We start from the raw sequence: 13,386 nt of genomic DNA, 5'->3' as shown, positions 1-13,386 counted from the left end.
CACTTACAGTGTGGGGATTATTTTGCCTATGAACAATCAAAGCAAAAGCAACACCCTAAGAAATTCCCAAATCCTTGAATTATCACAATCCTTGGTATTTTAAAAAAAATATTGCATCCCCACTAACAGCGGGCAAAGTGTTTAAAACCGAGCAAACAGGCTGCCTTCCCAAAGTTTTTCAATGACAAGCTGCTTTCGTAGAAAAACACGAGAAATATCTTAGCTATTTCACCCAGATGGATGGTTCACAGCTCTTTTTCATGCGCGCTTCAAACTTTTATGCAGTCTTCTTGTTTATTGAAACGGTTTAAGATTTAAATTAGCTCCATGGGAAGGGAACAAGGAGAATAGGATGTGCATTCTTCTCCCTAGTTGAATGTGATATGTCAATGTTAAAACCATCAGCCTCCAAGATCCTGAGAAAGAAATAATTGGAAAAAAAATTGCCTTCTCTGTGCCCAACGATGCTTTGGCGGAAGGCAAAAGTACTTCTCACGATGGTGGCAGTGTATTTAGCTGTTGAAATTTTTTCTTGGCTACAAATAGAAGTGGATTAAAAGAACTATGGTAATTATTTGATGTGCTTAGACATGGCCATAATTGGCTTCTGCCAAACTGCCAAGGAATTAGGAACTAAAGCCAAAGTCCATTTGAAGAGGTATCGACATAGAAACGCTTAAGATTCCAGCTGGTATTTAATAAATAGCAACAGGGGAGAGAAACAATTGTTTTAATGAATGCCGTTTCCAAAATTCCTCGCTGTAATGATTTACCAAAGACACACAAGAAAATTGGTATTTTTTTTCTAGCAAGTATACACCGATGATGTAGAACTTACACACACACAGACACACACAAGAGAAGTGACATTGCAGGAATAAAATGTCAACCAGAAGGATAAAGGCTATTTTCAGAAATGGGCCTTTCATTCATCAGGGAAGAAAGCCATGTGATAACTTACACTACAAATCAAATAATCCCAAGATCACCTGGGCACAGAAGCCCAAGGCGGATCTCACAGGTGAAATTTAACCTTGTTGAAAGGTGTCCACTGGAACCAGTTGAGTGGAAATGTAGATTGCCTCCCCCATGTAGTTTTTTTTCTCCCGTATTATTTTTAAAATAAGAGCTGGAGAGGCAACAGCCTCCTACAAGATATTAAGTCATCAAGGCTCAATAGCTACACACCAAAAAAGTGTTCTTAGAGAAAACCACAAAGGCAGTATTTTGCATTGAAGCATTCCAACTCAAAGTACCGTCCTGATTCCTGAAACTTTAAGTCTTGGATAAATGTCTTCCATCTAAAACTTTTTTTTTCTGAGTCTAGGACAGTGATGGTGAACGTTTATGGCACCGAGTGCCAAAAAAAGGAGCACTTCACACACACACACACATGCTCGTCCGGGCCGCAACCAGGAAGAGGAGCTGCCCAGGTGGCATATGCAAGCTAGTTTTGGTTTGTGGCATGAGCATAGTTTTCTGGTTACTACCACGCATGCCCGCACCAGAAAATGGAAGACTAGATTTTTAATAAGAGATTATTTCGTTCTAGAAATTTTTAACTGGATATTCCTTAAGTGTTTTTAACGTCTTTTGACGGGAATAAACAATTGACTTGATGATGACTGCTTTATTGGTGTAGCTTAAGTTTAGGGTCGGGGTTGAGGTTTCTGTCATATGCACCAGAAGCACCTTGTCACAACCCAGGATTTGAAATGTGAAGGCAAACTTTCCTCTTATGCGGTCCTTCAACGATATGGAGCTAGCCTTTTGTGAAAATGTACACACGAGCAGGAAGAGAAGGAGGCAATGGACGCACCTGCTACAATTAAGGCGAAAGGAATACTGAAAAGGCAGGGTGGAAATCGTCTTCTCCAAATCATTGTCCAAGAATTGAGATGCTTCCTCCAAAATCAGATGTCCCCGAAGACGACGCTTCAGAGTGCTTTTATGAATTATACGCGAAAGAAAGTAGCTTACATTTCTCAGATTGCACTTTCGAGGCTATTTCACAACTTTAATCACACGGCAAGAGGGACTGGCAACCTCTTTGCTCTAACGCTTCCCCAATGCAGCGGGGCAAGAACCCCCCCCCTCCCCCAGCTGCATAAAATATATTGAGTTTATAAACAAGAGGTGAGAGACAAAATAGTTTTCTTTAAAGCTCTTCCTTGATTCGTTTGTCTGTGCGTTTAATGTTGATGTCCAAGACGTCCACTTTCCCAGTGAGGCGACAAAGGACCTCATCCTGCTCATCGATTTCAGTTTGCAAGCCCAGAGCAAGGTTTTTCAGTCGGCCCAGCCCGGAGGACATGTCATCTGTAAAGATCCACCCCCACAAACGCGTAAAATTAGCAACACAAGAGGTAGACAAAAACAGGTGTTTGGGAGGCAGTTTGTATCCAAGGCTATTGGTGGGATTCCTTTGGCTTAAATTAAAAGAGGATTTGGCACAGTCTAGCCGGGTGTCCCGCTAACAGGGACGCAGTGGCTCAGCGGCTAAGAGGCAGAGCTTGTCGATCAGAAAGGCGCACAGAGCGCTGTTCCCTTCCCACCAAAGGTGGTTCCTATTTTTCTACTTGCATTTTTTACGTGCTTTTGCACTGCTAGGTTGGCAGAAGCTGGGACAAGTAATGGGAGCTCACTCCATTACCTGGCACTAGGGATTCGAACTGCCGACCTTTCTGATCAACAAACTCAGCATCTTAGCCACTGAGCCACCGCGTCCCTCATAACCAACCAGGTTACTAACTTATCAACTGCAGCGTCTCAAAGATCCGCGCCTTAATTCACTGAACAACTGTGGCAAGTCATAAAACTGGGCCAAACTCACGTAGCAGTCTTGTTTAGCAATGGAAATTTGGGGCTCAATTGTGATCGTAAGACAAGGGGGGGCCTGCAAACAACTAGGATTAGCATTGGGGAACACGGACTATCGTGACTCACCTAAGTTGCTATCAATTTTCTGGTGGCAAGCACGGAGGTGCTGGTTCTTTGGGTAAAGTTCAGACTGGGCTGGATTGTTTGAACTGGTTGCATCGGAACTGAAGTCTGGAAAGAGAGAAGAAAAGGACGGTGTTAGGCTTGGAAGCCACTTTTGTAGAGGGCCTCAAGCCTGCCACTTATTCAAACATATTCGACTGTGGGGAAACTGGGAGGGGGGATTGTATGGAACATGGGTGATATGTAGCCATAATAACATTCTTCTTAGAAACTCAAGGTCACCTTTGTCTCTCTACCTGGCCGGAATTGGATGGGAGGAATCTGTCTTCGTGGCAGTGGAAGATCGGACCATGTGATGGACTGGTGGGTGTTGGGGAAGGGTCTTGAACTTCCAACTGGGTAGGGAACACCTGGGAGCTTTCAGATTTGGGTTTTCCCCAATTGTGCCAACAGGGCTCTTTTAATAAAGTGGAACTCTGAGGAATTTCTAGCCTCAGAAGGTTATTTATTTGAGGATGCTATTTGGAACCCCGACAGACAGTCCTTTAGATACCCAGCTTAAGGTTCAAGGACATCCCTTTTAAAAAAAAAAACCAACTCCTATTCAAGGGCCTATCTCGTATGAGACTAGCTTACATTCCACTCCAAATTAAGCAAGGTTATTTTCTGATTAATAAACACAGGAGGCCTTCTACGTAGAGCTCTGCCGGCCAAAACAACGGCGACAATGTTCAAGTTCTATAAAATGCAGATAACCAAACAAGATCAAGCAAACCTGAGTTTTCCAACTTCCGTAAATTTGGATGAGTCTCCTGGTACTTGGACTCTTGTTCTTTACTGACGGATAACGCTTCTTTTAATCTAGACAGAGGAAGAAAAGGGAATTCCCCACGTTCAGCATTTACGGCTTCCACTTGCTTCCAAACAGAAATAAGCTTTGCCTTATCAAGGTTTCTCAACCTTTAAGGTGTGTGGACTTTAAGCTGGCTGTGGAATTCTGGGAGTTGGAGTCCACGTATCTCAAAGTTGCCAAAGTTGAGAAACACTGGGTTAGGGGGTGGGGGGAAAGTTTTCCTTTCTGCTATATTTCTGTATTAAATGTTTTCTTTACTGTGGGTACGGTTAAAGCAGTCGCTCAGGCTGACAACATCCTCTTGGGTTTAACCACAAACCCACAGATAGTTATTGGAAAGCCTGCACATTGAAGATGACTGTTTTATTTTCTCACCCCCTTTCAGAAAGAAAGATTTCAGACATAAGTCTGACACGTAGTGGTTAAGGTGCTGGCCGAGAAAGCTAGGCCAGCCTTCGGCATGAAAACCAACTAGGTGTCGTGGCCTGCCAGCGTCCAGCAGAGCTGGCAGAAGATTCAGACAGTGAGGAGGTTGGGGAGGAAGGTGGGCCAGTCCTGGAGTCTGGGGAAGGCTCTGATGAGGGCTCTGTGTCGGAGGCAGAGAGGGGGCCAAAGCCATATGCCAGTTATCAGCTGCCTTCAGAGTCAGACATCAGTGGGGCAGAAGAACAGCTGGCGCCTATTCCCAGTGTGAGCATGCGCAGAGCTGCCAGACGAAGGGAACAGCTAAAGAGCAAGGGTTTACTTGGGAATAAGGCCACAGGTGGACACTGAATGGCCCCTCCCAAAGGGAATAAAAGAGGGGAGAAAGGGGAGTGGAGTTTGCAGGAGACCATTAGTTCGTTTAATTGGTTCGCAACTCTCCAAGACTCCGTGCCAAGTTCTACAGAGATCGGCCTGGCAGCTCCCCAAGCCAGATAAGGCCTGTGACTGTAAATCCTCCTTTGAAAGTCTTTGCTGGCTGTGAATGAACAGAATTCACTGTAAATTAATAAAAGGATTTTTTGCCAGGACAAGGTGTTTGCTTCATGCTCTTGGGATGCCTCGGTCAGAATACTAGGTGACTGTTGGGTAATCGCCAGGAGACTGTGACTTCTAGTCCCACCTTAGGCGTGTAACTTGACTGGGTTACTTTGGGTGATTCAGCAGGAGATTGGGGAGTTCTAATCCCACTTTAGACCATGAAAGCCAGCTGAGTGACTTTGGGCCAGTCCTTCCCTCTCAGCCCAACCAACCTTAGAGGATTACTTTTGTGGGGAAAGAGGAAGGAGTATTAAGGTATGTTTGCCACTTTGAATCATAAAGAAATAAAGGTGAGATTTTAAAAAAATCTAGTAATAAATTCAAGCCGAATGTCAGTTGGGAATGGATGAACTTGGATGCCCACCCGCTTCCTGCCTCCTTAGAAGAAAACCTCCATTGTCTACCTGCTGCTTCCTTGATATTCAGAGGCTCCATTCTGCTCGGGTTTGATTTCTTGCGGCTTGGCCTTGAAGTAATTGACGAAACCCCCAAAGACACTCTTAATGCTATTGATATGTTTCTGACTCGTCTTTAAATCTTGCTCCATCTTGTCCACCATGCGTTCAGAACGCTTCAGGACTTCCCCTTGCCGGACAAGTTCCTGCCAAAAGCAACACGGTGTTTCAAACAAACAAACAAACAACTAGCAAAAAGGATGCTGGTATTTTAATCCCTCAATGAAACACATTTTATGCAAAAGGAACTGTGGCTTTCTCTTTGTTAAGCTAAAGCATTGACAATATGAAATAGAATTATTACCAATAGCTCACAATGTTTGTAGCTCAGGATTGCTGAACCATTGGGGGGGGGGGGGGTTGTTGGTACTTTCTGAGCTTGGTGGTTTTCTGGCAGACATTTCATGAACCAGCTAGGTAATATCATTAGTGCTAGAAGGGATTGGGATTTGTGGAATGGAGAAGGAGCGAGGAGGAGGAGGACTGTGCGGTCCTTGGTGCTCCCTGAGCGTGGTTGTTTTCTTGCAGAAGTTTCATTACCCAACTAGGGAACATCATCAGTGCTAAAGGGGAATGTGATTTGCAGAGAGGAGGAGGAGGGGTAGGGGTAGGAGGAGTCTGTTTGGCTGTTTGCTTGTAGGCATTTCATGACCCAAAATAAGGAACATCATCAACGGAGGAGGAGGGGGAGGAAGAAGAGGAAGGGGGGGAGGACGACTATGGAATCCTTGGTGTTCCCTAAACTTGTTTGTTTTCTTGTAGGTGTTTCATTAGCTAACTAGCTAACTTTGTCAGTACTCTGATATTACCTTGTTAGCCTTACTTCCATAGCACGCAAACACTGAGAAATATGTTTTCGAGATTCTTGTTTACCTCTGACGTGGCGACTCCCACATGTTCAGACTCATAAATGAGAGACAGTGACTTCTTGGTGCTATCCAGACTCGATTTCGAGAGCCTCATGGCTTCCTGTTGTAAATATCTTTGTCTGTCTGGACCTTCTCTCGGAGGCTCCTCCCCTTCGTTCCACTTGACCGGCTTGAAGTCCTCCTCGTCGTCATCAAAAGGATTGCAACTTTTGGGGAAAGTCGACATCTTGGCAGCCTCACGCTCAGACCGCTTCTATTTATAAATGTAGGTTTACAAGGACAGAATCAAGCCGGTGTGGTTCAGACAAAGATGGGAGTCCTTCGTGTCAAAGGATCAGTGGCGATGTGTGAACAGCAAAACTCTGTAAGAGAAACAAAACTTTCATCATGAAACATATTTATGTTGAGTCGTACAGATTGTCCTCCAATAAAACGATTCATTCAGTAAACTGTTTGAAGTTACAACAGCACTGAAAAAAAGGTGACTTATGACCATTACAGCATTCCCATGGTCACATGATCGAAATTTGACAATCAGTATGCATTTACAAGGGACGCGGTGGCTCAGTGGCTAAAAGACGCTGAGCTTGTCCACCAGAAAGGTTGGCGGTTCAGTGGTTCAAACGGAGTGAGCTCCCGTGACTTGTCCCAGCTTCTGCCAACCTAGCAGTTCGAAAGCATGTAAAATGCAAGTAGAAAAATAGGCACCACCTATGGTGGGAAGGGAACAGCATTCCATGCGCCTTTGGCATTGAGTCATGCCAGCCACATGACCACGGAGACGTCTTCGGACAGCGCTGGCTCTTTGGCTTTGGAATGGAGATGAGCACCGCCCCCTAGAGTCAGGAACAACTAGCACATATGTGCGAGGGGAACCTTTACCTTTTTACTTTATGCATTTACAATGGTTGCAGCATTCCAGAATCAGGTGGCCGCCATGTGTAAACTTCCTAGCCGGCTTCCGACAAGCAAAGTCAATAGGGGAAGCCGGGTTCACTTATGACTGCAGTGATTTGCTTAACAACTGCGGCCAAAAAAGGTCATAAAATGGGGCAAAATTCATTTAACTGCTTTGCTGTTAACAGAAATGTTGGGCTCAATTGTGGTCATAGGTTGAGGACTACCTGTAACGGTTCAATGTCACTTAGGCGAGTTGGGCGGTATAGAAATCTGATCAACGTAAACAGAGCATTAAATTGCTTGAATGCACACGTCTGTGAAAATTTCCAAGAACAGCAAACCGTTCAATGTACCTGTTTCACTACAAGGAACCAGCACAGGGTAGCTATGTTGTCTGACCCGGAAGCTCTCTTTTTCATTGGGCCTTCAGAGGCCTGCCACAATTTCCCAATGTGGGAAATTGGTAGGGGGGGATTATATGGCGTATGGGAAATATATAGTCTAAATAACATTCCTTTCTCAGAGAGTCAAGGACATCGTGCCCTGCACTGGAGCGGTGTGACTGGGGGGCATCTCCAGTTTTGGATGGTGCCTGATTGAACCATGTGATGGACATAGGGTTGCTGGGCAGGGGCATAGACTTTCACTTGGGTGGGGAAAACCTGGCATCTTTCAGATTCTGGTTTTCCCAGATGTGCTAATATGACATCTCTAATAAAGTGGAACTTTGAGGAAATTCGAGCCTCAGAGTCTTCTTTCGTTGGGGGGTGTTACTTGGAACCCTGACATATGTTCAATCTATCTTTCTAATTTGCCCAAAGAGAAATCAGTTATCCGGTTATGAAAAACAAAAACCACTATTTCAGGAAATTCAAAGTGTATCAGCTGAGCCACAAATCCTGCTGTTCTCTCTAACAGACAATTCATCTTTCCAAGCATCTTGAAATTGCTTTGTGGGCATTTTTTTGGCAACTAGTGTAGCTGAAGCCATGTTGGAAATGGAAAAAGTCAACACCAATGCCATCCTTAGGGAAGGCCCAAGACATTCTGTTCTAGGCAATCAAATAATTACTTGTCTCTTATTGAATGACTCATGACCCAGAATATCTTAAGTCAATAGACCGGCATCTAAAATAGAAAAAACAACAACCAGCACAACAATAAAAAAACAACCTATGAACAATTTATTGCCTATTTACAATATCTTATTTTAGATCTCTCACTGAAATGTTATTATAGTGTGTACAAGTCTCAGTTTTCAGTCCCAATGCCAAGAAAGGTTTGTTCAAAACTTTCAAAATAAATATAAACTATCATCAGAGCATGTTGACAGAGCCACCCTTACACAACTTAAAGCAGGGTCTTTCTCCCGTGAAAAATAACATCCCATTTTGCAAAATTATCAACGTTCCATATTTACTACCATTTCAGCAAACTGTAAATATTTCACTACTTAATGAAATAGTGGCTACTATTGACCACAATCTACTAAACCTCTTGTAACAAGACACCAAATGACACTTAACTTTATTGGATTTCTAGACCGCCCCTCTCTCAAAAGAGACTCGGGGCGGTGTACAGTCATATTAAAATAGTTGAACAGTAAATATACATTTACAAACACATGAGCACTTAGTGACAGAGGAAGCCACAAGAAAGAGGAAGTTCCTTGCAAGAACTTCTGCCTTTAATCATCAACTATTTCAGAATAACTTACGGAACTGGACCTTGCCTTTCAGCAGTGTTTCAAAAATATCTCTTGTTTATCTCCTTCGATTTTAATTGACTCAGTGACTTAATCTGACTTCCCCACCTTGGATCTCTAGCGATTCCTGGCCAGATTACAGAACCATCTTCTCTAACCCATCTTCCAACTGAGTAGGTTTTAATTGCAGAACCAAATTCCAAAACAAAATATTCTTTTCATGTCTTAAGGCGATGTCCCTTCCATATAAGAAGCTTGTCCTCCCCGAGGCTATTTAACCTTGTTCCTGCTTCAAAGAGTATTTTTAAAATATAAGAAATGCCAAAACAGTTGCTAAAAGGTAAAGGTTCCTCTCATACATATGCACTAGTCGTTCCTGACTCTAGGGGGCGGTGCTCATCTCCGTTTCAAAGCTGAAGAGCCAGCGCTGTCCGAAGACGTCTCCGTGGTCATGTGGCCCTGTTTTTTATTTTTATTTTTTTTCCCAAGCAGGCTTGGGGCTGTAAGAGAAATGGGGAACCCACAATATTGTAATACAGTACTATATGTAAAATATTAGTCTGCTTGCCTAATAATTTTAGATTTTTAGATTTTTATTATTATAAAAGTTGAAGACACATTAATAAAATTAATAATTACTATTATATTAGTGGGTTTTTTTCTTGATTTAACCCATTCTTGATTGCATGCTGCCTAGAGTCATGTTCATGAGGTAAGCAGCTATATAAATATCATAAATAAATATCATAAATATCATAAATAAATATCATATTTATTAAACACCTGTTGAAGCATTGAGGGATTAGATGACACTATAATTGATTTATTTACTACATCTTGACTGGAGGCAGATTTTTTTATTGTTTTTAATCTTTTATGTTTTAACTAGTTGAATTTCATAGCTTTTCAAATGATTTTGTATGGGTTTTTTAATATATGTATATAAATTTTGATTGGGATTAGCCCTGAATTCGCTGAAAAATGGGCAGCTATATAATTTTTTAAAAGTACATGGGGATGATGGGAACACATCTAGGTTAGCTGCGGATGATGGGCACAGTAGCCCCAATTTAAGTGGAAATCACTCAATTTGGGGAAGGTAATTAAAACTGACGCCCCACCCCGTCAACCTTCATTCGCTCTCAGGGAAGCCGACCGAGGAGGGGCATCTTGAGGCCATCCATCTCAGCCCAGCCTACCTCACGGGGTCGGTGACTCCGAGAAGGGCCAAAGAAACAAAAGTCTATACATTGGATAGGATTTCAAATGTCTATTTTTTTTAACAAACCCGCCCCCTGGCAGGATAAACAAGCGCGAAGTGCCCTTTCTTTCCTCAGCCCAGCCTACCTCGAAGGGTTGTTGTGGAAACCCCCGAAGCGACAGAGAGGGAAAGGCAAGCCGTGGAAGCAAGCCAACCTCGCTGCCTGGAGCTTCTCCGAAAGACCAGCCGGCGATTAACCGTCCGCCCCGGAGTTCTCCTCAGGCGCCACCCACGGATACTCGGCCTCTGCTTCACTTCCGGTCACGGATGACGCCGCGGCTGCCGTCGCCGCGTCGAACCATCCCGTGACTAGGGGAGGGCGGAGCTACAGCGGCGGGGGCGAGGTTAATGAAAAGGGCAGCGCGCCTGTGCAGAACCCATCTCTGCGTAGTGATCTGGGCAGCTCTCGCGAGAGGAGCCGACTGCCGCTCTCTCTCTCTCTCTCTCTCTGGAAGGGAGAGCGAGGCCCGTCCCTGCGTGAGGAGCATAAGGGGCGTGGCCCTGCCGTGAGGGGCGTGGCCAAACCATGACGACTTGCTATGGCGGCTTCGCTCGCAGTGCGCTCTCTCCTTGCGTGAGGAGCGTTAGGGGCGTGGCCAAGCCGTGACGGCTCTGCTGAGGCGGCTTCGCTCGCCGCTCTCGCTCGCTCTCTCCTTGCGGGAGGAGCGTTAGGGGCGTGGCCTGCGTTAGGGGCGTGGCCAAGCCGTGACGGCTCCCTGAGGCGGCTTCGCTCGCCGCTTCTCCCCTCCAAGATGTCGGCGCTGGCCGTGGCGACCGCGGCGGCTGCCACCGCGGCCGCCGTCACCGCAGCGCGTTCCGAGAGGCAGGGCAGCCCGGCTTCGTCGCGGGGCTTCTACTTCAACACGGTGCTGTCGCTCGCCCGCTCGCTGGCCGTCCAGAGACCCGCCCCGCTCGAGAAGGTGCAGCCGGGCGGGGGAGAGAGGGGGGCGTCGAGGGTCTTGGGGTGGGGGCAGGGCCTGGGCCGCTAATAGGGGGAAAGAGCAGCCGGGAGGAGGAGGAGGAGGATAAAGAGGGCTGGCTCTGGCAGAAACTCATCCATCAGTCCTAGAATAGAGCTGGAAGGGACCTTGGAGGTCATCTAGTCCAGCCCCCCCTTGCTCAAGCAAGAGATCCTACACCATTTCAATCAGTCAGTCAGAATGGTACTGGGAGGGACCTTGGGGGTCTTTTACTCTATTGACCATTCCAATCAATCAATCAATCAGAATAGAACTCGGGGACACCTTGGAGGTTATCTAGTCCAGTCCCCTTTGCTCAAGCAGGAGACCCTATACCATTGCAATCAATCGATCAGAATAGAACTGCAAGGGATCTTGGAGGTCTTTTACTCTATTGACCATTCCAATCAATCAATCAATCAGTCAGAATACAGCTGGAAGGGAACTTGGAGGTCATCTAGTCCAGCCCCCTTGCTCAAGCAGGAGACCCTATACCATTGAAATCAGTCAGTCAGTCAGATTAGAACTGCAAGGGATCTTGGAGGTCTTCTACTCTATTGACCATTCCAATCAATCAATCAATCAACCAGAATAGAGCTAGAAGGGACCTTGGACGTCTTCTAGTCCAGCCCCCTCGCTGAAGCAGGAGACCCTGGGCCTAGACCATTTCAATCAATCAATCAAAATAGAACTGGGGGGGGGGACCATTTTAGTTGCTCTTTTTTGAATTTTACAATAGATGGGACCTTGGAGGTCTTCTAGTCCAGCTCAAGCAGGAGACCCTGGGCCTAGACCATTTCAGACAAGGAGCTGTCCAGTCTCTTCCGGAAGTTTTTAAAGAAGGGATCAGACAGTCACTTGTCTGAAATGATATAGGTTCCCCTGCTTGAGCAAGAGAGCTGGACTAGAAGACCTCCGAGGTCCCATCTATTCTAAAAGTTCAAAAAAGAGCAACTAAAATGGATCAAAGGCTTGGAGATTAAACCATACCAAGAACGGCTGCAGGTTTTGGGTCTGGCAGCTAGTCTAAAGAAAAGAAGAATTAGGAGTGACGTGATAGCGGTGAACTCCAGTGAAAGTTCAGTACTTTTCTTTGTCACATAATCCACCTGTTTGTAGGTGATCACAAGGTTTTACATAACCAGGTACTTGCATTATTGGGAAATGCTTGTGCTCTTGCAATGTTACCCCTATGAATTGTGTTTACAGTTTCTCTGCAAATAGAAAAGTTTCTACCTGTTCAGTTTCAAAAACATTGTTCATTCCCCCCTCTTTTTTTTAAAAAAGGGGACTTTTGTAATAACTTTTGGTGTCTGCAGCATATATAAGGGTTGATCTCAAGCTGTTCAGTTGCTTCCAATTTTTAAAAACAATTCGGTAGACCTCCTTTTTTCTAGGATGATCTATCAGTCAATACAAATAACAGTTCAATCATTGCTCCTTTGTTTTCTGGTGACTTTTTATTATTACCCAATGTAGGTGTTGCTGTTAGTTGCAAATTCTTGTCCAACCCATCGCGACCCCATGGACAATGTTCCTCCAGGCCTTCCTGTCCTCTACCACCCTCTGCAGTCCATTTAAACGCATGCCAACTGCTACAAAAACTCCATCCAGCCACCTCCTTCTCTGCTGTCCCCTTCTCCTTCTGTCCTCCATCGTTTCTAGCATGATGCTCTTCTCAAGGGAGTCCTTCCTTCTCATTAGGTGGCCAAAGTATTTGACTTTCCTCTTCAGGATCCAGCCTTCTAAAGAGTAGTCAGGGTTGATCTCCTCTAGGACTGACCGGTTGGATCGCCTTGCAGTCCAAGGGACTCGCAGAAGTCTGCTCCAGCACCAGAGTTCAAAGGCCTCTGTTCTTTGGCTTCCTTCCTTCTCATTAGGTGGCCAGGATTTGAGTTTCCTCTTCAGGATCTGGCCTTCTAAAGAGCAGTCAGGGTTGATCTCTCTAGGACTGACCGGTTGGATCGCCTTGCAGTCCAAGGGACTCGCAGGAATCTTCTCCAGCACCAGAGTTCAAAGGCCTCCATTTTTTGGCGCTCAGCCTTTCTTATGGTCCAACTTTCACAGCCAACTGAGAAAAATGTAGGTGTAGCTTAGATTAAATCCGATTTATGTCTGAGCTGATGTGTTGAATGTTCTGCTTGGGAGTAAGCCTCCTAGATTATTGTGGTATTTTTAAAAAGTAATTAAGCACAGAATCATTTTCTTAGTTTAGAGCAGGATTTTTTTTTTACAAACTTGATAGGGTTAAGATGTGTGGACTTTGCATCTAACATGTGTAGGATGGCACTGTACAATATGAGTGTACTATACATTTATACAGGTAGTCCTTGACTTATGACCACACTTGAGCCCCAAAATTCTGCTGCTAAGCAAGAGGTTTGGTGAGTTTTGTCCCATTTTACGACCTTCTGACAA

The 13,386-nt window shown here is 45.0% G+C and overlaps 2 protein-coding genes across 3 annotated transcripts in view; one reads left to right on the top strand and one right to left on the bottom strand.

Moving 5' to 3' along the window:
• Positions 1–714: 714 nt before the first annotated feature.
• Positions 715–10,316, bottom strand: SNAP29 (synaptosome associated protein 29). The gene is made up of 6 exons (XM_081966959.1): positions 10,096–10,316; positions 6,148–6,505; positions 5,224–5,420; positions 3,719–3,804; positions 2,947–3,051; positions 715–2,319 (listed from the first exon to the last, which is right to left on the bottom strand). The coding sequence occupies exons 2-6, from the start codon at positions 6,367–6,369 to the stop codon at positions 2,159–2,161; spliced, it is 771 nt and encodes a 256-aa protein (XP_081823085.1). The 5' UTR covers positions 6,370–6,505; positions 10,096–10,316; the 3' UTR covers positions 715–2,158.
• Positions 10,317–10,697: 381 nt separating this feature from the next.
• The window catches only part of PI4KA (phosphatidylinositol 4-kinase alpha), a 72,603-nt gene continuing 69,914 nt past the window's right edge, over positions 10,698–13,386 (top strand). For both annotated transcript variants that reach the window (XM_081966835.1, XM_081966834.1), the window contains exon 1: positions 10,698–10,929. In XM_081966835.1, coding sequence (XP_081822961.1) covers positions 10,762–10,929 — 168 coding nt within the window. In that variant the 5' untranslated portion in view covers positions 10,698–10,761. The remainder of the gene's footprint in view (positions 10,930–13,386) is intronic.

This window comes from Natrix helvetica (genome assembly GCF_964273705.1).
Source record: "Natrix helvetica genome assembly, chromosome: 14".
NCBI classification, from domain to species: domain Eukaryota; kingdom Metazoa; phylum Chordata; class Lepidosauria; order Squamata; family Natricidae; genus Natrix; species Natrix helvetica.
Note: the sequence above shows the minus strand (reverse complement) of the source record. Positions and strands in the feature narration are given on the sequence as shown.